General features: G+C 37.0%; 1 protein-coding gene across 1 annotated transcript; it reads left to right on the top strand.

The window, feature by feature from the left end:
- The first annotated feature begins 2725 nt into the window (after window positions 1-2725).
- On the top strand, window positions 2726-20177 carry LOC144634404 (uncharacterized). Its single transcript, XM_078493355.1, has 17 exons — window positions 2726-2788; window positions 3044-3115; window positions 3948-4019; window positions 5426-5497; window positions 6009-6074; window positions 6537-6611; window positions 7546-7617; window positions 8069-8140; window positions 8688-8759; window positions 9209-9277; window positions 9398-9469; window positions 10684-10755; window positions 12063-12122; window positions 13590-13798; window positions 15531-15650; window positions 16309-17826; window positions 18463-20177. The coding sequence occupies exons 1-17, from the start codon at window positions 2778-2780 to the stop codon at window positions 18648-18650; spliced, it is 2892 nt and encodes a 963-aa protein (XP_078349481.1). The 5' UTR covers window positions 2726-2777; the 3' UTR covers window positions 18651-20177.
- The last annotated feature ends 4850 nt before the right edge of the window (window positions 20178-25027 follow it).

Genomic DNA, 25027 nt, shown 5'->3' with positions numbered 1-25027 from the left:
TAAGCTTTTCTAGGTTTGCTTTTGCGTTAGGGCTTAGGGCTGTAATCCCAAAACTTTAGCTGGTTTCATTGTTTTGAGGAACAAAAGGTTTCCTTTGTTTATCGTTTTTGAAAGAAAAGTCCTAAAGACGCCGCCAGCAAAAAAACCTTGTCTTTTGCATGTGTTATTTTTCGAAAACGAACGAAAGACCAGCGAAATGAAACACAGGACAGTGTTAAGCACACGTAAACAAACCTGCATGCGCCATTTGGAGCTGTTTCGATAATGTTCGAATTAGCCAGAAATTCCAGCTAAAAAAATAGGGGCTGTTCTTCTCCGGAGCTCTTCAATTACTCCATGAGTGTGCGTTGGATATCAAATAGTAGATAGCCAACAAGTGCCCAACAACACCCAACGAATTGCAATATTTGAGCTCCCAGGCTGTTCTTCTTGACGCGTACACCTACCACATTTGTGATCTATGTATGTTATATGAGCTCATATACGTACCATGGCTTGTAAACCAATTAAAATCCAGGAATTGCAATATACCATGACTAGTTTTCAATAATCTTCGATATCAAGGACAGTAAAACTAACAAAATGTTCCTCGAGTCAAATGCGTCAGGTTCCTTTCTCTCTTAAATTACCCTTCGTCGCCTTGGGGACAGTTTATATGGAGAAGAGTTGTCCCGGTAGGTGAGTCACCCTCCTTATCGAGCCACCCAGGGAGAAGCAATCTTCGTATATTTCTTATAAATAGATGTAACTTGAACTGTTTACATGACAATCACAAAGTTTGCGCGGGGGGTGGAGGAAGGTTAAGCCTTGGTGAAGGACCACTCAATTTGAAAGTACATAGACCCACTAGGGGTTCAGACCAAAACTTCCCCAAAAAAACACTTGAAAACACTATGAGTATAACATCATTTTCTACTAGGAGTAAGTCGAGACATATAAAATATGTAGGAAATCGGAAGGGCCAAGTTTTTGCTTGGTTATCAGTGAGAGATTTTTCGCATAAACGTTAGATAAAAAATGGCTCAGGGGCCTGACAGGGTAACCCTCCTTTCAGGGACACCTTTTCTTCATTCAACAGGCCTTGTAGGATAAGAAAATTTGCATGTATTATGAACTAAATTTCACCATACTACGTTATTTTATTGATTGCTTTTCTTAGTACACTGAGAGACAACTTCCTCTCATTTGACGACTTGAAATTTATTCTCAAAGGATTAAAACATCTTCGCCACCTGTAAGTATATACCTCTCCTCCTAATCTATCTCATTCATAGTATAGAAAAATGATACAATGTATTCAGACAATTTGCGTTATCCTTGGCTAAGTGTACCATAACCCCGTTATTCAATCAATCAATTCAGTAATATTTAATGCAGAATAACTTGCTCAATGAAAATAGTCGCTTCAAAACCCTCGAAAAGGATTTTGGGTTAATAAACAATAAAAGGAAAGAAAATATGATCAAGCTTTCGTCAAAAACTCATTTATACTTCATTACGAAAATACAAAGGAAATTAATGTTCAATGAGTGTCTTTATATCTGATAATGATACGGCTAAATTTTATGTGCAATTTTTATGGCCAAAAAAACCCAAAATCTAAATATCAGTGCAAGATCACAGGTTTTTGAAGCCGTTCAATTATATACTCGCAGTTCGTGCTTTATCAAGTCTAAAACACTCGGCTGCGCCTCGTGTTTTAAACTTGATAAAGCACTCCTGCTCGTTTATAAAAAAAATATTTCAGGCTAGTCCCTTTGCATATTTGGCTGAAGGGCGTCTAGGCTTTATCGTAAGTGGTGACGTCATCGAAGAGCCCTTCCCAGGTTTTACACGGTCACAAGAAAGAACCTCTAGAAACTAGCCTGGGCGTGCCTCGCATTAAGGTGGGTGGTGACGGTTTCTAGCTCACCCGAGCACTTATACTTTATTAGATCAATATTAACACTTTATTGCTTGGAGTTACAAAAATGGTATCAAACGACAGCTTAATAATCGGTTTGTTCATTTCCTTTACGTAAAAAGTCGCCAATGCAGCTTTATAAGCTGTGAAAACACTATTTACTTTAACTTAGGTGCTTGTAGGTCAAAACTGGGCTCAGAGAATCTCATTTTTTTGTCAATAAATGATGATTTATTATTTCAATGAAAAAACTTAAAAAAATCTACCGTAAAGGTTCAGAGCCACTTTAACTTCAAAAACATCTAAGATGCCTCTGAACCCCCTCGGCAGATTATTTTTTTTAACTTTGATTTTTATCGCAGACCTGATGATCCTTCTTGATCAGTGATAAGAAAAATGGTAGTGACTAAGCTCGTTTTACATTTAAGCTAAAACTATGAGGTTATACTGTTGCTGTGGTAACTTGTTATTCCTATAACGACCACAACTAAAAACAGTGTTACATATCCACAAATCAACGTATAAGGGTGGGAAACCGTTTTCCAGCCATCGTAAGTGGTTAACACAGGTTAATCAAAGGCAACGTTTTACGCATGTTGTCTCAAAGTAATTTTAGGCACTATTGATCCTAAACTTGCTGGTGAATTGAAGGCCATTCTGTTGGTGAACATAAATCAGCGAAAGTTTCGTCACTAAAAAATTGGGACTTAAAATCTGAAACGAATAAAAAAAATATCTTTAATAGTATATACTGTGCTGTCGATTGGTAAATACAATGCTGTTGTTTCCGTACGTTATTTCTTACAGGGACATCGGTTGGAATAGTGCGATTGGACCTACTCTTAAGTCAAATATTTTTGCTGGTTTTGACAAGATGGATTATCTGTAAGTTTAGTAATTTAGTCCGCATACGACTACCGCATGGCTGATGCGAATCTCTTAAATAGACACGCCCACAAGTGCCAGGATTTAATTTTTCTTTAAATTTTTTCTTTTCTTGAAATGGCATCTTGATTAAAGAAAGATAAAAGAAAAATCAAAATTTATTTAAACTTGCTGGTAAACCAGATCTAAAATGTAAAATTTCACCATCGGTTGGTCTTGTTTTAGTCCTAACAATATTTTTTATTTCATTTTTAGGAGCATTGTCGGTTGCAATATTAAACACATCGAGAGTGGAACTTTCCGAGCGATGCAAAATTTAACCGATCTGTGAGTAAATCATGTTTTCTTTTGCTTAACAACAGCCTAATTTAACCCTTAATATGATAAGTCCGGATTATTCCGGGATTTGGAGGAATGGCCATTCAACCACTTATGACGTCATCAATTTGCACGTCAGCAGATGTTTGTGACGTGCAACTTATAGACTTTGGATAGATCTTTCCACAGGAGTGTCCATCTTGAACATTGACTGCATTCCGACAGAGCTAATCGAAAAAAAAAAAAACGTGATCAGTTTTTGGTGTAAAATTGGTGCTGACACTGGCCAATATACCCCTACTTGATCATGGTCTGCTCTCCAGGGTTTTCCATTGATTAAGATCAAAACATTTCAGGCCAGTAGAAGGCGTGCACAGAATAAAAGATAGAGGGAAGAAGAAAGCAGAGAAAAACGAAAAGGAAAGGAGCAAGGAAAAAATCGGAACGGTTCAGCAAAAAAAAAAAAAACAGTTTTCCAAATTTTGGCTTATGCGCATGTGCCAAAGGAAAAAGTTGTACATTTTTACATGGAAATGTCATCAAAAACTTAATGCAGTGTCAGAAAGTGCATTCTAGCAAAGTTTAGAGAAATTTAGGCCCGTAGAGCCATCAAAATCGATTAACGGTTAAAAAAACGTGTTTTTTGGAGTAATTTCAGCATATTAAGGATTAATTTAACTTTCAGGCTTGCAATTATTTGTTGCAGCTAAGGCCTTCTCACTTTCAAACCATTTGTCACTGTTTCTATGTTCTCCTTGTTAAGCGACAATACAGTAATACAATACAATACAATACAATACAATATATTATGATCTTGTGTTCTTACGTTTGGTTACAGTAGTCTTTCGCACAATATGTTATATGATTTGCAAATGGGTGCGTTGGATGGACCTGCTGATAAACTTATTAATTTGTAAGTAAGACAACTAAAATTGTCCATTCTTTAACTACATGTGGTATAGCTCTTTTTTAGGGCTTTGTGGATCTATCTTCCATGGTTAACTTAAGGCTTTCCGTGCCTGGATTAACGAATAAACATATTGTGAGGGTGCAAAGCAAACGAAAGCCTTATAAATAAATTCAAATACTTGTATTCGTTTAGTCTTATCACTAAACCTCGATTTCCCTCGATATACATACCTCCGCTACAATTTGAGTCCCAAACAGGCTTACGAACTAATAGTGACCGATCAATAGCAAGACACATACGAATTCATGAGACACGCGCTCCTCTAGCCGACCCACGCTCTAAATGCTTAATGTACTTTCATTGACACGCAACTTTTCTGAATCGAAACTTTTTCAAGCAGTTGGCAATAGGCTTCCGTCAATTTCATCATGTATGGAATTAGGCTGTTGTACGACTTCAAAAAAAATGCGTTAAGCAGCAATTGACAGTTCAACTATTGTCAATTTCCCTGAAACTTAATATCAATTGCGTAAAGTGAAAACTCACAAATAAGAACCTGTATTTTTTCCAACTAAGCCTTAATATGTTCTTGTGCAATTATGTTTTCTTGGAAATAAGGCTATTTAGGTTTCTGAAAAGGTTCCTATTTTTTATCATAAAAGGTACTTGTTACTGGTAGAAGATTGGTGCGGTCTTTTGTTTATACAAAATAAGACCATGACTTCAATCTAAACTAATAAAACATTATTCTCAATGGGTTATCTTATGCCATTTATACCTCAAAAAAATTCAGCAAGCAAAACGAAACCCTTATTTGTTAGCTGAATTTTATAGAAGAAGAACCTGTTTAAGATTTTGGACTAAAAACAAGTTCACATGTAAACGGGGTCTAAATGAAAAAATCTAAGCCTGACATGGTTTCTGATGACTCGGGTTGTTTTTTTGTAGGTTTTATTGTATGTTCTGTAACACTGAAAAGAGCCCTCGGTACATCGAAGAGCTACAAAAGCAATAAGTTAAAATTCCTATGCTCTTGACGTTAATAAAGTAACAATGGATTGATACTGCGCCCTCCAAACTTTTCTGCTTCATAAACGTCTCTAGCCATGATACAACGATAGGCATCTTCATTTACTTAGTGTGGACCAGAATGATCCTAGAGATTGGTTCTAGCCGGAGAGAGGTCTTAAGTTTAAAATATAACTTTTTATAACTTAGCTTAGTTGTGGACTCGGTCCACAACTTCGAATTGCTTCCTGGTCATATCGTTATTCCGAGCAGTACGTCCTGATCGCGTTATTTGGGAAAATCATGGTCCCCTTAGCTTTAATCATGGACATGAAGTTATGGTCAAAAAGCTATTTTTTTTCTCTCCTTGTTAGTTTAATGTTGCATTTAACAACATGCAGGTACTTGGAAGAAAACGAGCTAGAGAACATAGCTGATGGAACATTTGCGCGCTTTAGCAATCTTAATAGATGGTAAGTTTTGTCTCTTCAGACTACATATAAATAAGCTACAATCCTGGACACAGCTTGGGACACTTGCTGTTTTTTCTCACTAGAAGAAGTAAAATATCTAATAATCCCTCTTCTCTCCACTGACCTTCCCCTTTACAAAGCATCCTATTGGTGCCTGTTTTGCAACACTGTTTTAGGGAAAAAGGGGATTCCGTTTATTGCGCGTCTGCGTCTGTGTTAAAACGACATATTTTGACGCAAAGAAGTGAAAAGTCACTGCTGTAACATGCACGCACAGCCTTCTGACAAACGATTCTGCATGAGAAAAGTGAAAAAGATTATGCACTGAAAGGGATTCAACAACCGCCACATTTCTTTTTTACAGGCACAATTCAAAGCGTGCGCAAAAAAATAAGACAGTGTCACAGCAAATAATTTTAATGACTACTTTGAGACAGTCTTTATCATTAATGTGTGCAATTTTTCACTCAATTAACACGACATTTAATAATTTATATGTTTTGTACCATAGTTATTTGTACAAGAACCTGTTGAGGACCGTACCAGATCTGACTGGCCCAACCACACCTATAATTTTGTAAGTTCGTCTATCTGATTATTGGAGCTTTTAAAGATAAATGAATCTTGTGTTTTGTTAATTCCGATTGCGATCTGATGGTGCTGGAAGCCAGCAAGTTCTTGTAGCTGGTAAATTTAACCTACAGCTGGGGTGGTTGGCTGATGTTGGTGATCGAAGGGTCTACAACCTGAGAGGAAGATTGCAAATCGATCTTTAGGCTTTCATCTTCATCAATTTTTTTCGGCAAACTTCCTTTTTCCTAGATCACTCCACTTTTGCTTAGCGCGCGCTTTTAAAGTGCATTGAAAGTAAGTATTCGCACTGGGGTAACTTACAACTAGTGAAAAATCGGGGGGGAGGGGGAGTCAGCTCAGTTACCACCCCTTCTCTTTTGAAAAAAAAAAACATTCGAATTACGCAAATATCTTAATTTTCTTCGGGTAAGTTATTCAAAACTCAGACAGATATAATTGTTTCCAGGCGTTTGGATAGCAACCGCATAGCTGATATATCACAGCTGGGAAAGGCTGGAACCAAGCTTGTGGCGTACTCGTTGTAAGTTAAATGATACCAATCTTGGTTATCTCCTATGAGTTCTTTAATGGAGCATAGTACATGCGCACATATTTATTCTTGCTCGTAAAATACCTATATATATATAAAAAAAAAAAAAAAACAGGAAAACAACGAATATATCAGAAAGCTGGAAATTATATGCCCTTTACTCGTCTCAGTGTGCCTTCGTGCTTGGGGATAGATTCTAGCACCCTAATTAGTACGCCAAAACTCTGGGAGAAGTTGGTATGTATGGGAAAAAAGGAGTGGGAATACATGAATTATCGCGGCCCATAAGAGGGGTACAATAGATATGCAACCGTCTTTGGAGCATAAATCAGATTCTATAAGCTGGTTTCACACCAAGATACTAATATTGTAATTAACATTGTCCTTTAATGATTATGTATTATAATTTTATTGTACTTAGCTGTCTACTTAGAGTGTGGGTTGGGGTATTTTTATAGTCATCAATTAGGAGTGTGCCAGTCATGTTTGAGCCAAAAGAAAAGTCTAGACCACTTTATTTTGTAGCCACCACGAATATCAGCTTTATGCTGACGACAAAAAAACCTACGATAGGGACGAGTGTTCATCAGTACTGTTCTCCACTATATTAAGTCATTTGTTGTTTTTATAAGTTGATTTTATAAGGTTTGGATAACACCCAAAATTGACCGGTCATTACACTGTAGTCTTCCTTATTACTGACTGAGTGTTCCATTCTAAAACGAAATGACTAGAAAAATGTGAAATGTAAAATAAATCCCACTTTCACAGATTTTCCTCGCCCCTACGGGATTCGACGATACTAACAAATGCATGAAATATCTGGGTGTATTTTCTGTAAAACCATCAGATAAGAAGTATATTATTTTTGAAATAATACAAACTGAGAAAGAATAATACTGTATTTGACGCTCTAACCATTCAGGTCCCTGGACAATAATCAGATTGACCACTTGCCAACAGATTTATTTCAAAGCGTATCTGTGCTTCATATCCTGTAAGTTTATAACAGTAAAAGAATATATAGGCGGTCAGTGGTTTGTTCTCAGTTTCGAGTATGCTGATACATTTTATTTCCTTGATTACTGGCATGATTAAACAGCAACAGGACTTTGCGTCGTGTAGCTCGTTGGTATTTTTACTTGTAAAACACTGATAAGATTAATTTTAAAATTGTACATGTGAATCTCTTGTTTCTTCTCTATTCCTAGATTTTATCAAAATTAATTTTACGTCCTGTTTTTTTTTTTTTTTTCATCGCGCGCCTAATTAAAGATCGAATAAGGACATACTAGTCTTCTTACATGAACTAATTATTACTTTGTTATTGACTGTTTTATGTTTTTTTTTTTTTTAAAAAAAAAACCTAACTTACCTAAATTGCTAGCTCTCCATCAACTTAGTATTTGTGCAGATCTCTTAACTTGTTTCTGCCTCTATGTTTACAGGGATTTGTCTTTTAATAAGCTACAGTCCATTCCAGATAACGTGTTTAGTGACCTTCAAAGTTTAACAGTGATGTAAGTTAAGTTTAAATTGTAGCTAAACAAGTAAACAGGTAACAAGAAAGCCAAATATTCTACCACTGAAAGCAAAAATTATCGTTCTTCTTGTAGATATGCCACATGATAATAATATAACAAGTGTATTCGTCTTTTTCGCTTATACTAATGTTTGTGCTCATGCCCAATGAAAATCAGTTTTAAGCACCAATAATATCGCTGACCCAGAGACACTGTATTGCTCCTGTTGGGGTTTATATTTATACAAATAGTTGTTTATTTGATTGATTGACTAACAGACTGACTAATTGATTGATTGATTGATTGATTGATTGATTGATTGATTAATTGATTAATTGATTGACTGACTGATTTGAGCCTGAGTAGGGCCAAAAACATATTTACGCCCGCTAACAGCAACTCTAGTGTTATACAGTCACAAGCTAGGCTTTCACATCACTTCCCTTATTCGATGATTCTAACTGACAATGCTACTAAAAACAGCACTTAGCATTACGTTAGAAGGATAAATTAACCTTTTTTCATTTTTTCTTTCGGTTTTAAGGTATTTAAGCTTCAATAACATCACTTATATCAACCGTCACACATTAGCTGGTCTTAGAAGTTTACGTCTTCTGTAAGTTACATCAATTGCTGAGACCCTATCCATCAGTTTTAACTGTAACGTTTTTGTAAAATTTGTAATAAAGGGAAGGTTCTTGATATTTCAACAGCGGTATATCTTATGACAACAATTCTTCGTGCAATAGTCATTCAATCATTGTAGTTTTTGTACTGTTATGAAAGGAACAATTCGAACGGCATGGCACATCATACCTTACCAATCAATAGATAGCGTATAGCTTTGCTTTAAGTTACTGTTTCTGTTTAACCTATTTACTTTTTACTTATAGAACTTGTCTTGCAATTCATTCTTGCGCGACACATTAAAAGTAAAGTGTTACACGCACAGTGATTAAGAAAGCAATGCAAAATAATAGCCACTACTAAACCACATTTCTTGTCAGGCTGTGCAAAACTTCTTTCCTGTTTGCCTATCTAACAATATCATTTTTCATTTTACAGGGCGCTGATAAAAAACAACCTGAAATATATTCCAAAAGACGCCTTTGCTAGAAATCCTTTGCAATCTTTGTACGTCATTTTTTTACTATGGATAAACAAAGTGACTGGTTTATTGACTTTATTACATACTTATGAAATTTGGCCTACACAACTCTTTTTGTATCAATTATTTGCTACACTTGTTCGCAGGTTCCTCCACAGCAATGCAATCCAACATGTAGACGGCAGAGCTTTTAACGAACTCAAAGATCTCAAGTTGTTGTAAGTATTTTTGCTATTAAGATTAACCACCTTCGCGGTTGGTTTTAGAGTTTTTGAAGGCAAGTGGTAAACCTTAAGGCCTCCCTCTCTATTTAGTCCCTCTCCGGAAGTAGTTCATTTTTTAATAACCCCCCCCCCCCCACCCCCTCGATTAAGATTCCCACTTCCCTAGATGGTAGATTATGACAATTTATACACACGAAAACAAGGGAAATTTGCGTGTTTAAGAGGCTGTCTCTGTAAGAACGTTGTGGTCGATCTGGCTTGAAAAATAGATTTCGCTCATTTCTTGTGTAGCAAACCATTTTGAGCGACTCTTCGGGTCAAGGGGTTTCATCAATTACTTGCCTCGCAGACATACCTAAAACAATCAGAAACCTTTGAAGGTTGCTACGAGCGCTCGTTCGGGTGAACCGAAAATCCTTAAAAACTCCAAAAAAATTAATGATCCGATCAAGTGGATTGTGGTTTTAGTATAAGTAAATGAAAATGTTTCAACACACAAGAAATGTGCGAAATCCATTTTTTTAAGCTAGATCGACCAAACCGTTATTATAGAGACATCCTCTTAAAAATCTTCATCCAGCACACTTACTTTTTTAAAAGTAACATTTAAAATTGTTACTTTTTCGTGAAAGTGTACTACGAAACAGTACTAAAGCAGTAGCACCTCCACTTCATTTCTCTCATGAATACTTTGACTGATTAATGGTTTGAAAAAAGCTTCTCCTTTCTAATATGCCCCTCCCTCCAACCCAAAGTTGAACAGCCTGAAACATTTACGCAATGTAGTATGTCGCATGTAGCACGTAACTCGTTTACGGAGAAAACTGCATAGTTATAGAAGAAGTTCGGAAAGAGAAATAAAGCAAAACAGTTGTTGTTTCTTCATGTGTCAATTTACTTAGCCGAATTCCTACTACACCCCAACCACCTTATCGTTTCACAATGGTTGAAAATTGAGCAGGTCATCTCCTTCCAATTAACACGCGTTTGCATGCCTACAGGTCAGCTCGTTTGCTGGCCACTTTAATTCCAAAAAGCAAAAGTTTTATACTGTTAATTTTATCATTATTATTATTATTATTATTATTATTATTATTATTATTATTATTATTATTATTATTATTATTATTATTATTTTACTTTCACACATATCCCTATCGAAGTATGGTTACATATAACAGCGAATAACAACAATTCATTTTATACAGAACTCTATTTGACAATCCGTTGGATTTTTTACAAGACAGAATATTTGATGAAATCTCATGCAATGCCAAAGTGTGAGTAAATTAACTATTTTACATAGAAAAAAGTAACTCTTTATTAGTCTCAACTTGTTCAGAATCGAACATGTCTCTACTCTCGATTCTCATCAGTGGTTAATATTACACCTTTTAAAGCAACATCTATATTGATCTTCAAGGCTTGTGCGGGCGTGTATAGGCAAAGTGGTTGCTTAAACAAATTCCCATAATAATCAAACGCGGGCGTAAAAACAAAATGGCGGCAGTTTTTTGGTAGACAGGTTTACAGATATTAAAGCAGAAGGGTAGGTAAGTAGGTAGGTAGTTAGGTAAGGTAGGTAGGCAGGTAGGTAGGTAAGGTAGGTAGGTAGGTAGGTAGGTAGGTAGGTAGGTAGGTAGGTAGGTAGGTAGGTAGGTAGGTAGGTAGGGGGTAGGTAGGTAAGGTAGTAGGGGTGGATAGGAAGGGGTGGGTGGGTGAGTAGGCTGGTAGGTTGTTTGGTTGGTAGTTACGTATGCAGATAGGCATGTAGGTAGGTCGGTTGGTAGGTATGGCAAAAGGCAGGTGGGTAGGGCAGGTAGGTAGGTGGGTGGGTGGATAAGTAGGTAGGTAGAAAGGTGGGTAGGTATCTAGGTAGGTAGGTAGGTAGGTAGGTAAGTGGCTAGGTATGTAGATAGACAGGTAAGTAGGTAGGTAGGTAGGTAGGTAGGTAGGTAGGTAGGTAGGTAGGTAGGTAGGTAGGTAGGTAGGTAGGTAGGTAGGCAGGTAGGTAAGTAGGTAGGCAGGTAGGTAAATAGGTAGGTAGGTAAATAGGTAGGTAGGTAGGTAGGTAGGTAGGTAGGTAGGTAGGTAGGTAGGTAGGTAGGTAGGTAGAAGATAGATAGATAGATAGAAAGAAGAAGAATAGATAGATAGATAGATAGATAGATAGATAGATAGATAGATAGATAGATAGATAGATAGATAGATAGATAGATAGATAGGAGGTGGGTGGGTTGGCGGATAGGTTGGTAGCTGGGTTGGTTGGAAGATACGTATGCAGATAGGCAGGTAGGTAGGAAGGTTGGTGGGTTGGTAGGTATGCAGATAGGCGGTTAAGTAGGTAGGAAGGTAGGTAGGTAAATGGGTCGGTAGGTAGCTAGGTAGGTAGCTAAGTAGGTAGGTAGTGGAGAAGACAAGAAAGTAGGTAATTAAGTAACAGTCGTCCACTTTGCTTATCAAGAGTGTGTACGTTACCGCTCAAATTGCCTACAGTGGTTCAAACAGTTACAGAGTAAAATAATGAAAATGTCGTATTTTTTTTTATTAAAAGAGAAAGCGTCCTTATCACAATAACGTTTTTTAGGTCTTTAACATGTAAAAATCTTCGCCGACTTCCTCGTGGAAAATATGCTTCAATGACTATGTAAGTACTTGTAAGCATGGTATTTGCTTGTGTTACGTAACGATAAATTCTGGATAAAGGAGAATATTTTTTCCGGGCAAGAAAAAAGTTGTTGAGGTACAGTTAACTTGAAAAATTAATTAGTATGCAACATTGTCCTAGTATTTTTCGCTGTTAGCCTTTTTTATGTTTACAAGGTTAAATTATCAACGGAAATTTACAAATCTCAGTTTGCCTTTGATTCTGCTAACTGTTTCGTCCATCTATCAGAAAAAAGTAAATGTCTCACATTTACCCATACAATTCCATTGCAATTGATTTCTCCTTTTAGTAACTGTAATTGATAATTCTCTTATTTATATTTCTCCTATTTTATTTATCTTCAATATTCTAATATGTTTATTTCTTTTTTTTTTTATTTTGCTCACTGTAAATGTTCTGTGTTGTTGTGTGATTTACCGACCTTTATTTGTATTTTCATAATTGTAACACTGGCTGCCTGCCCTTTTTAACTCTTCAGTTATTTCAGGCAGCCAAACCCTTAATTTTTTATTTATACTTTATTATATTTTCCTTTTGTAAATATTTAGGGTAATTAAGTTTGTTGTTGTTGTTGTTGTTGTTACAACAAGGTAAATCAGCTTGCTTTATGACGTGCAAGGGGTAAACGGCAGACGGCAAGGCGTTCCTGGAGAAACTTAGCTATATATATCAATGTTTTTTAAAAAATGTACAACAACTTTTAGTTTACAAGACATGTTTCGATCGTTCCAACGATCATCTTCAGTTGTGGGATCGTTTACAGTTGAAGTTGATTTTTTTTTTTTTTTACAAGCAATGGCGTAACATGCGTGATACGCAACATTCGTGATACATTTTAAATTTAACGTGCAGCATTTAAATGCGCGAGACATGGAACAATGCGCGCGAGTATAAATACACGGCAAAGAAATTAAACAGTAAAAATAACTTAGTAAATTACAATTATTACACAAAATGATGCAAAAAAATTTAAATTAAATTAAACGACGCTTATTTATAAGAAAATAACATAATACTAAAATGAAAGAGTTAAGTCAGCATGTTTGAGCTGTTTATTTAACGTGGGGTTTTTCCAGCGGATGTGGACAGCCTCTTTTAAAATTAGCTGTAGTCTATTGGGTGCGGAATCTACAATAGAAAAGCAGTTCAGTTGTTCAGTTCGTATCACGCATGTTACGCCATTGCTTGTAAAAAAAAAAATCAATTTCAACTGTAAACGATCCCACAACTGAAGATGATCGTTGGAACGATCGAAACATGTCTTGCAAACTAAAAGTTGTTGTACATTTTTTAAAAATAGTAGTTTGTCTGCTTTTATCCAGACCATAATATCAATGTAATATAACATGCATCAATTGCCTTCTATACTTGTTTTGTTGCTGCAGCTGTTGGCATGCGTGTTAGTTTAAGAACTTCTGGTTAGTTGTCATGTATTCTTCCACTCAGTGAATGTGCTCCTTCGACAACTTTTCACATTTTATCGTTTGGGGACCAAGTTGACTTCACAAGCGGCCTTAGACATTCGGGCTTTGTGTGCCGTACTTGCAGACCTGGACATTTAATTGACACCAGATGTTCAAACTGCAGCCTTTGCGCAGCTGGATTCTATAACAACATCCATGGCCATTATGGTTCTTGTCTTATGTGTCCTGCAGGTAACTTATGTTGCTATCGGGTATCATGGCCTGTGATCAATCTTTGTAACACGAAAGAATAATGGCTCATCCTCGGTGTAAGAACCTGTGAAACTCACTGGTGACGTAAAACAAAGAACGGACAAAGCAACAAAGAGCGTTAAAAACAATGCAGAGCAGGAAAACAAAAGCTTCAAAACAAAGAAAAAAATCACAGGTTCTTACACCGAGGTAAACCCATAATAATTGATGATGAGAAGGTCCTTAGCAAACTTATTGTACAGCTCGTACCAATCTTTTTCATTATTCCTTACGTACCCATTTTCAGGGTGTCAAGTGACAAATGGCACTTAGAAAATAGGAAAATAGGAATGACAATGTCCAAAAAATAGGAAATAAATAGGAATTCTCACCCCAAAATAGGAAAAAATAGGAGGATTTCTTTGAGTTCTATCCTCTTAACACTCCCAACAGCAACTTTGTTTCACAACCCAACGCTTTAATATTTAACAGGCACAATGGCATACATCCACAATGTATTGCCGTATAAACAAATGTTACCAAGCACAACTCATCCTACAACAATTACCAGATTCCAAATTTCATTAATAGATACTTCACAAAATGCCTTTACTTTAAGTCATTAGACCTTTAAAACTGTGAGAATGAAAAGCTAATGTTTTTACAAACCGAAACAATATAATGTTCACTTTCACCAAATGTATGTCTTTCTTACAATAAAAGCCAACAATCAAAAAGTCCAACACTATACTGTTTTGGCTCTTTTAGCAGATTGGGTAACCTTAGCTTTGCTCTCGTTTTTGGCAGCATTTGCTGTTGAGGACATGGCCTTTTCTAACAGTCTGTGCTGTTTGTCAGTCAACAGTTTTCTCTTTTGTCCTATTTTCGCCAAGCTTTGCATCTCATAAAGGCTTCAAAGCGGTCTTTTTTGACATGAAGTTTCAGTTTTTTGTAGAATTTATCAATTTTATTGACAATTTCATTTCAAATATTTCACAATGTTTCTGTGTACCTGAGAAAACCCTAAAAAATAGGAAAAAATAGGAATTTCATGAAAAAATAGGATAAAATAGGAGGCAGGCCAAAAAATAGGAAAAAATAGGAACTTGACACCCTGCATTTTCCTTAAATTGTTGAAACCCAATACATTTGACAATTATTCATTAGTAAATTGACTTGTTGTGTGAGGGTGTCTGCAGTTACTAAGGAAAAGATCGTGATGCAGGACTTCGCATAACCATTCAAACAAAATCGGGGCCGTAACCAGACCTTTAGCATACGCGACGCAAGATCTTGCTAGGAGGTTCTGGAAAGTACGCCCTCCAGAAAATTTAGATATCTAGAATATCTGAAACACTTTTTTATACTTTTTGTAAGGTATTTCTTAAAAATCTTGTTCAACTGGAAATTATTTTCTTTACTAAGCATACCTTGTTTTTAAGTTTGAGTTAAAGAGTAGACGAGGCAAGTGCCTCGTCTTACCTCTTGTAAGTTACGGCCTTAGACATGCAGTACAGAAATAACAAGAACAATAACTAGGGTTGGAATAAAAACCTTCACCCATGTATTGAAACTGAAAGTCATTCATAGGTCTTTATAACATAGCTTTGTCAGAATAACGTATGCATGTGGAATAATACAGAAACAGCAACGTAAACATATCAAGAAACAGTAGCATAACCATGGTATTAGTTTTAAGCAGCCCAGAAAGACACTGCTGTTGTCTTCACAGGTGGATTCTATCAGGACCAAATGGGGCAAGTAGAATGCAAAAGATGCAGCATTGGTACTTTTGTCTCCGAGAAGGCTCATCCTGGTACAAGTGTCAGCGACTGTTTGGCGTGTCCATATGGTGAGAAAGGGACTATATAAAGGTTAAGTTACTACATACAATACAATACAACACAATACAATACAATACAATACAACACAATACAATACAATACAATACAATACAATACAATACAACCACAACACAATACAATACAATACGCAATGCAATGAAATACAATACAATACGCAATGCAATGCAATGCAATACAATACAACACAATACAATACAATACGCAATGCAATGCACTACAATACAATACAATACAATACAATATACACAATACAATACAATACAATACGCAATGCAATGCAATACAATTCAACACTTTATTTTAGATCAGTGGCCTGGGGAGTGGTCGCCCATTCTACCGAGCTTGAGAAAATCAAGTAAAATATTTAAAAATTTATATGAAGTGACATTTAAAAATTAAAAACCTCAAGAATTCATGTCAAAAACACTAGCATTCCGCGAAACTCACAATTTTCACAAGTACACGGTAGCTATTAAAATTAATAGCCTATGTTGTGTTGAACCGTTACCAATTATTCTGGAATTTTAAAGTATGAAAATAATTTTCCCACGTTCAGAGCACCCTCGAGCTTCAACCATTTAGATTTTCTCATTAATTTTTATCAATAGTTGAATGTTTTAAATACATTTGTTTCCCATTCGGCAGGAACTCTTTCAAATGAGACCGCTGGTTATCGTGCATGCAGATGCCTCCAAAATTTTTATCGCTTGGATCGTTTTGGAGCCTGTTCAGTTTGTCCAGCTTATGGCTTTGTCTGCGAGAATGATACAGCGATACTTGCACCTAATTACTTCTGGAAATGGTCCAATCAAACTGTAAAAGAACGTTACAAGAGTTTTGGTAAAAACATCCGTTCTTTTGGACCTCAATACAACAGAGAATTCTCCGTATTTATGAACTCACTACCAAAACCAATAAAATGCCCTCATGCTGGCTCCTGCAAGGGTGGAATTGACTCAGAATGTCACGAAGGATACCAAGGGACCTTGTGTGCTACTTGTACAAATGGCTATTACCTTCGATTCAATGCCTGTTTGAAATGTCCACGGTTGACTGTTACTATAATTTCATCCGTCTTAGTGATTGTATTATTTGTTGCTGTGTTTCTGATGGTTCTTTGGGGAGACTCAAAACACACAGAGAACGATCGTACCATCGCTGATATCATCATGTCGTGCTTTAAGATTGTGATTGGATTTTACCAAGTTATTGCTGGCATTTTCACGGCATTAGCGAGGGTACAGTGGCCGGTAGCTTTGGTCTCTATGGAAAAATACCTGAAACTGTTTGAAGGAAATATTTTGCAATTTGCTCCATTGAGCTGCATTCATTCTGGGCTGCGGCTAGATCATTTCATGAAATTTTTAGGAGTCATTACTTTGAATGTTTTAGTTGTATGCATAATTCTTCTTTATCTTCTCCTTAAAAAGCGTTACATCAAAAACAAAATGAATCGTCCTAATAGCGAGAAACTACGGGCAGTTTCTAGTTTGAAAAAGTCGTGCTATCGGAACATTTTCTTGTTTTTATTGACTTCTTATCCAACAACAAGTAAAACAATAATCCAAACTCTACCTCTTCCTGGTGCGTGTGTGGAGACATGCTTCACAGATGACAAGAACCATCAGTGCATTTCCATCCTGAGAGCAGATTACTCCATCCAATGTTTCACTCCTCGACACAACATTTACTGGCCCATTGCTGCTGCATTTGCGGTGTATCCTGTGGGATTTCCACTGATGGTCTTGTTTCTCATTTACAAATACCGCGAGACACAAGAAGAGGAAGAAATTGCCTTTGGCTTGAAAGTGTTCTTTGAAAATTACAAGAAGAAATTTTGGTTTTGGGAGATAACAGAGATGTATCGTAAGCTAATACTTATCTCATTGGTATTTTTCTTTGGATCTGAAAGCCTTTCTCAAATTGGCTTCACTGTGGCAACAGTGAGCGCATTTGGAGTGGCTTACACCTTCTTCCGACCAATAAAAGGCAAGTTTGAAGACCGACTGCAAACGTTTGTCCTGTGGATCATTTTCTTTGATGTGTGCCTTGGTGCAGTTTATACAAACTGGGACGTCAGTCAAGGCCAAAAGGAGAACGACTCCATCGTTGTCAATATCCTTTTCGTTCTCCTTAACGCCTCTGTGTTGTTATTTGCCCTTGGTAAGTGACATAGTGTATACCGTTAAATAAGTATCTTTCCACCAATTTGCCAAAATCGTTACTGAGGTATTCTCAAATTACCTCTTTACAAACGTTTTTGTTTTTCAAATTGTAAAGTAAGAACTCGCTTAAAGGTAAGAACAATAACTAGGGGACTGATATATAATGGATGGAAGCGGGGTCGCCTAATGGTTAACTGCACTGGACTCCGCATCGAGCTGTCCGGGTTCAACGGAGCCCTGGCCGGGCTCACTGTATTGTGTTCTTGGGCAAGACACTTTACTCTCACAGTGCCTCTTCACCCAGGTGTATAAATGTGTACCGACGAATTTAATGCTGCGGAGGAAGCCTTGCGTTCTTCCCTGCGCGCTCGATTGCAAAAATATTTTTAAGTGAATTTATTTAGTCGTACAAGAACTAAAGTGGATTTCGCCGTCAGTATTTTCGCTTTCACCTTATAACTATTAATTGCTTTCAGTATTTCTGAAGCGAAGGACTACCGGCTCAACGCTTATGTCTAGAAGAATGTAAAAATGCATGATAACTTTTTACTTTTGAAGAGGTCACAATAACACCACTGTACTGTACCAAAACATACTATTATATTTGTTTTCATTTATTTTATTGTTTCATCAGGTAAAGGATTACTTCATGTGCAGTCCTTTTGGAAAAAAGTTTCTTTGTGCCCAATGCGATGCTTTAGCTGTTTTCGCCGAGGAATTGCGCTTCTCAAAAACAAAGTGGTGGGATTATTCGTCAGATTGTCAGCCCCAAGAACAGATCCATTGGATGTACAGGAATACTTGATCCAAGAGTACACTTAATGGACAGTTCATGATAAGACAGCTCGACTCTGCTATATATTTGGAAACCCTTGAAGGTTCGAGTTGTCGGGATTCAACTGTATATTTTAACAGAAACTCATATGGGTTACTGATCAGATTAATAAGTGATAAAAAATTTTTAAAGACCTAATTAGAAAGCAAAAAGCTTTATAAGATTAAGCCTTAAAAAGTTAAGCTAACACAAGGGAAAAACTACTTTTTAACTTACTCCATCTTTAAATAATTATTCAAGAGGAAAGTAAAACTTTCATCCCTATGCTGACTTAGTTAAAAATGTTTGTAAAGCACATTCTAAAAAATATTTTCAGATTCAGAGGTACGTAGCCTTAGAGATAGATCATTCCAATATTTTGCTTGGTTAATTGATATTGATTGATCACCATATATATATTAATAATCCGTTATATAAGACAACTCATTGTTATGACTATACATATGTCGACAATTCCCATGCATTGCATTTTTTGTAACATTACTGTTTTAACCCTATTCAGACCGGGCTTTTTTGGACCTTCTCAAAGCCCCCCCCCCCCCCCCCCCCTATGTAACTTTCAGAATATTAAAGCAATCACCATGAAACTTATAACTTATAACTAGTAATTTTTTCTATGTACATATTTACAATTTTTTTACTTTCAGATCCCGGGTCAGGTTATTAAGAAGTTGAGTTTGAAAACATTAAATATATTTGGGCCACGAAAAACCAAGTCATATTTTTGTGATGTACAGAATTATACGTAAAAATTGAAATCAATCTCGTAATTTAAAATGCATAAAAAAGGAAGGTTTAAAAGGTGGTAGATTGACGCACCACTAAACATCCCCATTAAAATTCAGTTTTGGACCTTTCTCGTATTTATTGCCTTTCATTTTGCTACTTTTTTATCGAATTCTAAAATTAATCCCTCATAAAATAGGGGAAAATCCCACGTTCACAACAAACAAAAAACCACGCATGGAGAGACCTTTAGGATCGCGTTTACGGCAAACGGCAAACGGCTGCTAGCGGTTTTATGTTTCCCGTTTGCGTCGTCAGCAAAATTAACTTTAGCATGGCGTTGACGTTTTTTTTTTTCTATTTTGGCCTTCGCTGGGCCACCTCGGTCGCCAGCATCACGTCTTGGCAAGTGTTTGACCATCTAAAAGGCATTTTCTAGAAATACGAGAAGGCATAGATTGATACAGAACTCCATAACTGTGCTTCTTTACATGCACATGTTTAATAACTTCGGGCCGCCATTTTGTTTTCAACTTCTTTCGCCACTCGGTTTTCTTTGTTTTAGATCATGAAAAATACATTGTTTTTTTAATCACAAAAAACGACATTTGGATCCATAAAAGGTAGAAAATTCTTACTAAAAGTGTCAAACGTGAGTTGGTTTCGTTAAGCGGCCAAAAACCTTCCCGTAAGTCACTTACCGCTGGAGCGCCTTCTTCCCGTCGAAACCGGAACAGCAAACTGCAAACGTGACGGCAAAGCGGTGGTCACGTGACCTCCTCAGGTTCGCCGTTGAAAACGTGCCATGACAAATTCATCAGACACTTCCAACACTTCCACTTTGCCTAAGTTAGAGTATCAGATTTTTAGGTACCAAAACACATGAAAGGGAAAACAATCAAAGAGCTCTTCGAGCCACGACTGAATTTTTTTTCACCAAGTTTTACAATTAAATTAAATTTAAAGAGCAGAAATAAGGGACGGACCATTAGAAAAGTGATAGGGGGGGTGGGGAATTTTCGGCTTGCACGAATTTTTTTTTCTGTCCATTTCTTGTGCAGGAATTTATTTTTCGGGTGAAACCCTCTGCTCGAATTTTTTTTTAGACAAATGTTTTTTCTTCAGACAAATGCCATGTTTTGTTACTTTTTACCATGTTTTTGGACAAATGTTGCTTTGTTGATTATTTTTTAAATATTTTAAAACTGCTGTTGTTCATTGACTTCATCCTTTAGGGACTGTCAATAAGTACCGAGGGGGGGGGGGGCGGGGGGTCAAAGGGCGGTACAATTGGAAAAGTGGAGACCCACCCCTTCCTTCTAGCTCAAAACACAAACCCTGGTCGAGGTTTGGAAATTACATGACCCACCCCTTTCTACAAAAAATAGTTAATAAGGAAAAAGCCTTTTTGATTGTCTGTAATGGATTAGGGGTTTCTGAAGTGATATCCGCTTTTAAAGTGCGATCCTAATCATACGCCACCATAATTGTCCCTAATGAACACTGTAATTCTATATGTAGTTTCTTACACACCTTCTTTCGCTTCTTAACACACCAAAGCAGGATGAATTTCTCGATCACTTCGTATAATAGATTTGTGTTTTTCATATATTTCTGTGTAAATTAAAGTCCGTGGGAAAACTAAGGGAGTGTTCGTTTGGGATCAATCCAGAATAAGAATAATTGGAATAATGCGACTTAGTGTTCGTTTGGCTGCTCTTCCTATTCTCGAATACGTGGATTTCCATTCCGGCTATTCTGCTCCTAGAAGCAGAATAGCCGAAATATATTCCGGAATACATTCTTATTCCGGAATATTCCCAAACGAATGCGCCCTAAGACATAAACATATGCAAAACTGAAACAATACGTAATAGAAAATTCATAAATAATTACTGCAGAAATCCTATTTGACCGGAATTGACAACAGAAACTAAGACTGCTGTAGATCGTACCATTCATGTTTGCAATCGTTTGAGAAATGAGTTAACTGGTAAGCAATCTACGCAGGCTAGAGAGAGACGAGCAAAAGGAATGTTATGATCACAATCCATCTAGCGGGGGTGTGGGGGGCATGCTCCCCCAGAAAATTTAAAATTTCTATGCTCGGAAATGCTATTTTCAGCGTTCTCCACCATATATTTCGTCGAAAAATAGATCTCATCAAGTGTTAAATGATGACAGGTATTTTCAGGTATTAATAGAACCTTTCCTTCTGCACGAATTGTTTTTCTTTGCCTTCCCCTTTGCACGATTTATTTTTCTTGCCATTTTGGCTTGCATGAATTTTTTTTTTGTTTTTTTCCCCACCCCCCCACCCCCATCACTTTTCTAATGGTCCGTCCCTAAGGAAACATGGGTGACAATTGCTGATAATCGGCGATTTAATTTAACCCAAAACGGCTATTACATTTATATAGGATGTATTCGACTCCGATGACTGAGCATGTCGAATTAGCTCGGTCGAGAAGTTACCAGGATGTGACGCGAGATGTTGTGAGTTCAAATCCCAGAGGGGTCAGGGTTATTTTTCTTTTTTTACCCCGTAGCACTAAAAGGATTTGTTTAATATATCCCTCCGTAAGTATGCATTGTAGAATAAAAGCGTTTACATGTAAGCCTTAAAGTAATAACGCTGTAAATAAATATATCAGAACATATAGACTGCTACTTGTGCTTTTAAAACTGAAAAAGCTTTTTATTTTCTTCAGAACAAGCAGCGACGCACGCGATTTAAGCCAGCGCTCTGGTTTCTAGATAGATCCATCGTCCGAATGCTGCTTCATGTACGACGCTAGCTGTACAGATAGACACGAAAGTCATCGATCGATAAATGGCTCTCAATGTCCACTTTTTTGGCGGTCAATTACTTTTTACACGAATTGTCAGCCATATTTTTTTTTTACTTCTTGTTTTTCTTGTAAAACCCTTTAATTTAAAAAGCCACCTTTATACGGCCACCTTGCAACACTCTTTCTACTAGTATATCTGCTGGTCAGCGGAGTTGCAATGAAAAGTTTACAGATGATGGACCAACCAACCAACCAACCATGGCTACCTCCTATAAACTTGACTTACTTGACTTATGGCCAAAGCCCTAAGTGGGCATAGGGCCGGACCTCCTATAAAGCTCCTGAATTAAAAATTTAGTCGTAAAAAAGGTGTTGACAATAGATCTTGAGACCTTCATTTTAGTGGCTGAAACTTTTTTACGGTTAACATTTTTTACGGCCAAAGTTTATTTCTTTTTTAATTTTTACGTCTAACGGCTACCATATCGAGACCAGCTACGAACACTGGTTCTTAAGTTGAGGTTCGGGTGGACCAAACTACAGTAGCTACATGAATACATATAGTCCAGTCACTGAACTCTGTCTTCCGCGCGCCATGGGTTCAACCCCTATAAAGGGCGCGCGGAGGACAGAGTTCAGGGACTGGGAAAGAAAACATAGTAAAAATTTCCCACGAAGCCTCGACTCGAAACCACCGTTCGCGGCCTTGGAAGTGTAATGCGGGAAAGAGCTATTTGCTTCATGTTTCGAGGGGGTAAATGAGCCCAACTTTCAACTCTTTTCAGAAATGTTTAAACCTGTTTGTTACAGTGTACAACCATCATATACGGCATTTGAACAGAAAAAAATGCTTATATCGCCAAAATGAACGACCGGATGCTTAAAAGGGGACTGGGCACTAGCAGTTTCAATGGCGTTTTTTTTTTCACAATCTACACGTTCGACCCCACCTCAAAACGGAAACTAAACTATTTTTCTCGTCCGTTGCGCTCATTCCTAAACTATTGTTTTTACCGATTAACTTTGGCTGCGCTGCCGTGTAAAATCCTTTATATATGTTACAGTTCAAAATAAGCTTTAGGTCAATTTTTTCAACCTAGGTAATTTTTTTAACCTAGTTTATTTTTTTTACGCTAGGTTAAAAAGTAGAAAATAAATAAAAATATCTCCCCTCCCTCGCTGTCTCTAACCCCCCCCCCCCTTCACCATCCTTACTTACCCTCCCCTACCATCTGCTGTTACACCACTCCCCCCCCCCCCAGTAGTATCATCTAAGTCTTTTTTTTTCCTTTTTACTAACCTGCACTGGACTTGAACCCTCGACCATCTAATTTGCTGTCCAACCTCTCATCCACTTCGTCACATAGGACATGTTGGGTGACCCACTACTTTTTAAAAAATACAGTAAAAACTCGCGTGTAAGAATCTAGGGATTTAAGAACCTTCTGGCAGAAGTTCGCTTTTTAAATACCCCAAAATATAAGAACCTGTTTAGCCAAAAAAAATCCAAGAGGTTCTTATATGTGGGGTTTAACTATTTAAGAGTGTGTCCATAAGAGGACCAGACAAGACATGGTACAGCTCAAATCACCGATTTCGCCCAAACTTAGCATAAATGTTGGATATGATGAGCTATTCACTGTGGCAAAACATCAGCTCAAAATATTTTATTCCTTCAAGTTATGACACCTTTTGCAAAAATGGCCATTTTTCATTAATTTATGCATATTTAATTAGCTGACTTTGATTGACTAGTTCGACAAGAAAAAAGACTTCTGAAAATAAAATTCACTGCAATATATTCTGTGGTTATTAGGCTTTAAGTACAATAATTCACTTCAACTGTCCGATTTGATTTCTTCTCCACAAACGGTCTTTTGGAAGGTACACATTTCGTACTGTTGGAAATAGCCTTTAACTAATGCTCAATATCTCCCATGAGCAACAACTTATATACATTATTCTTACATGGAAATTAAATCCATCATTAAACTTCACAAAAATGCCACAAAATGTTTGGGGACTTCAATATTTTATTCGTACTGAGGAACTAAACACACGTGACTTAACGATTTCTTGCTATTTCATCAAAATTCACCGAAACACAGAAGCCATTTTTTGCCTCAATTTGGCACAAAATCGGTACGAAATAGCTAATCAAGCATAACTCTATCGATAACAATCAAAATATTGGCGAAGAAAAGGCAGTTAGGGCATTTTTCGGAGCGTTTTAAGAGCCATATAATTCGGCAATGTTGTGATAGCAAATGTAAACATATCAGCGAAAGATTTTCTTCACAAGTTCGCTCAATTCAACATTTAGGCACATCAAAGTTAACAAACAAGAAAGTAATGCTACATACATGCCACTTATCGACACTTAGATGCTTTCTTTTGAAGAATTTGTTCTTCCTCGCTGCACTTCGATCCTTCGATCGATCTCAATTGACATGTACTGTTGCTTTAAGGCACGCTGAACTTAGCCAATGCATCGTGGTTCATCCTTCGTGAAAGGTGTAAACAGGTTGTCAATAAAGTCATTCAAAAAGCTGTTCAAAGTTCACGGAAGGACACTTCTCTCAGCCAGTTTGCATGAAATAAATTTAACTAGAAAATAAACAGCCGCCATCTTGAATTTCAACCTTTGAGCTTGCCGTTTCAGTCAGCGGTATGGCCCGTTCACTGGGCATCACGCGCGACCACACGCGTGTTCATTTGCTTTTCCTCCGCGATTGTTCGTTTTCGTCAGAATAAGTAGTCTCGCAAACTCTTCTTTTTTTCACCTGGGCGCAGTTGTTCATAAAATGAATAACGCTATCCACCGTATAAATCGCTATCCTGAGGAT

Source organism: Oculina patagonica, chromosome 1, assembly GCF_052425735.1.
Source record: "Oculina patagonica isolate OP01 chromosome 1, crgOcupat, whole genome shotgun sequence".
Classification (NCBI taxonomy): domain Eukaryota; kingdom Metazoa; phylum Cnidaria; class Anthozoa; order Scleractinia; family Oculinidae; genus Oculina; species Oculina patagonica.
The sequence above is the reverse complement of the archived record's forward strand: the minus strand, read 5'-3'. Positions and strand labels throughout refer to the sequence as shown.

What these genes read in the sequence shown, in the direction of transcription:
- LOC144634404 (XM_078493355.1), top strand. An exon ending in CTTAGAAGTTTACGTCTTCT is followed by an intron (nt 8,760 to 9,208) that starts GTAAGTTACATC and finishes TTCATTTTACAG; the next exon opens with GGCGCTGATAAAAAACAACC. An exon ending in AGAAATCCTTTGCAATCTTT is followed by an intron (nt 9,278 to 9,397) that starts GTACGTCATTTT and finishes ACTTGTTCGCAG; the next exon opens with GTTCCTCCACAGCAATGCAA.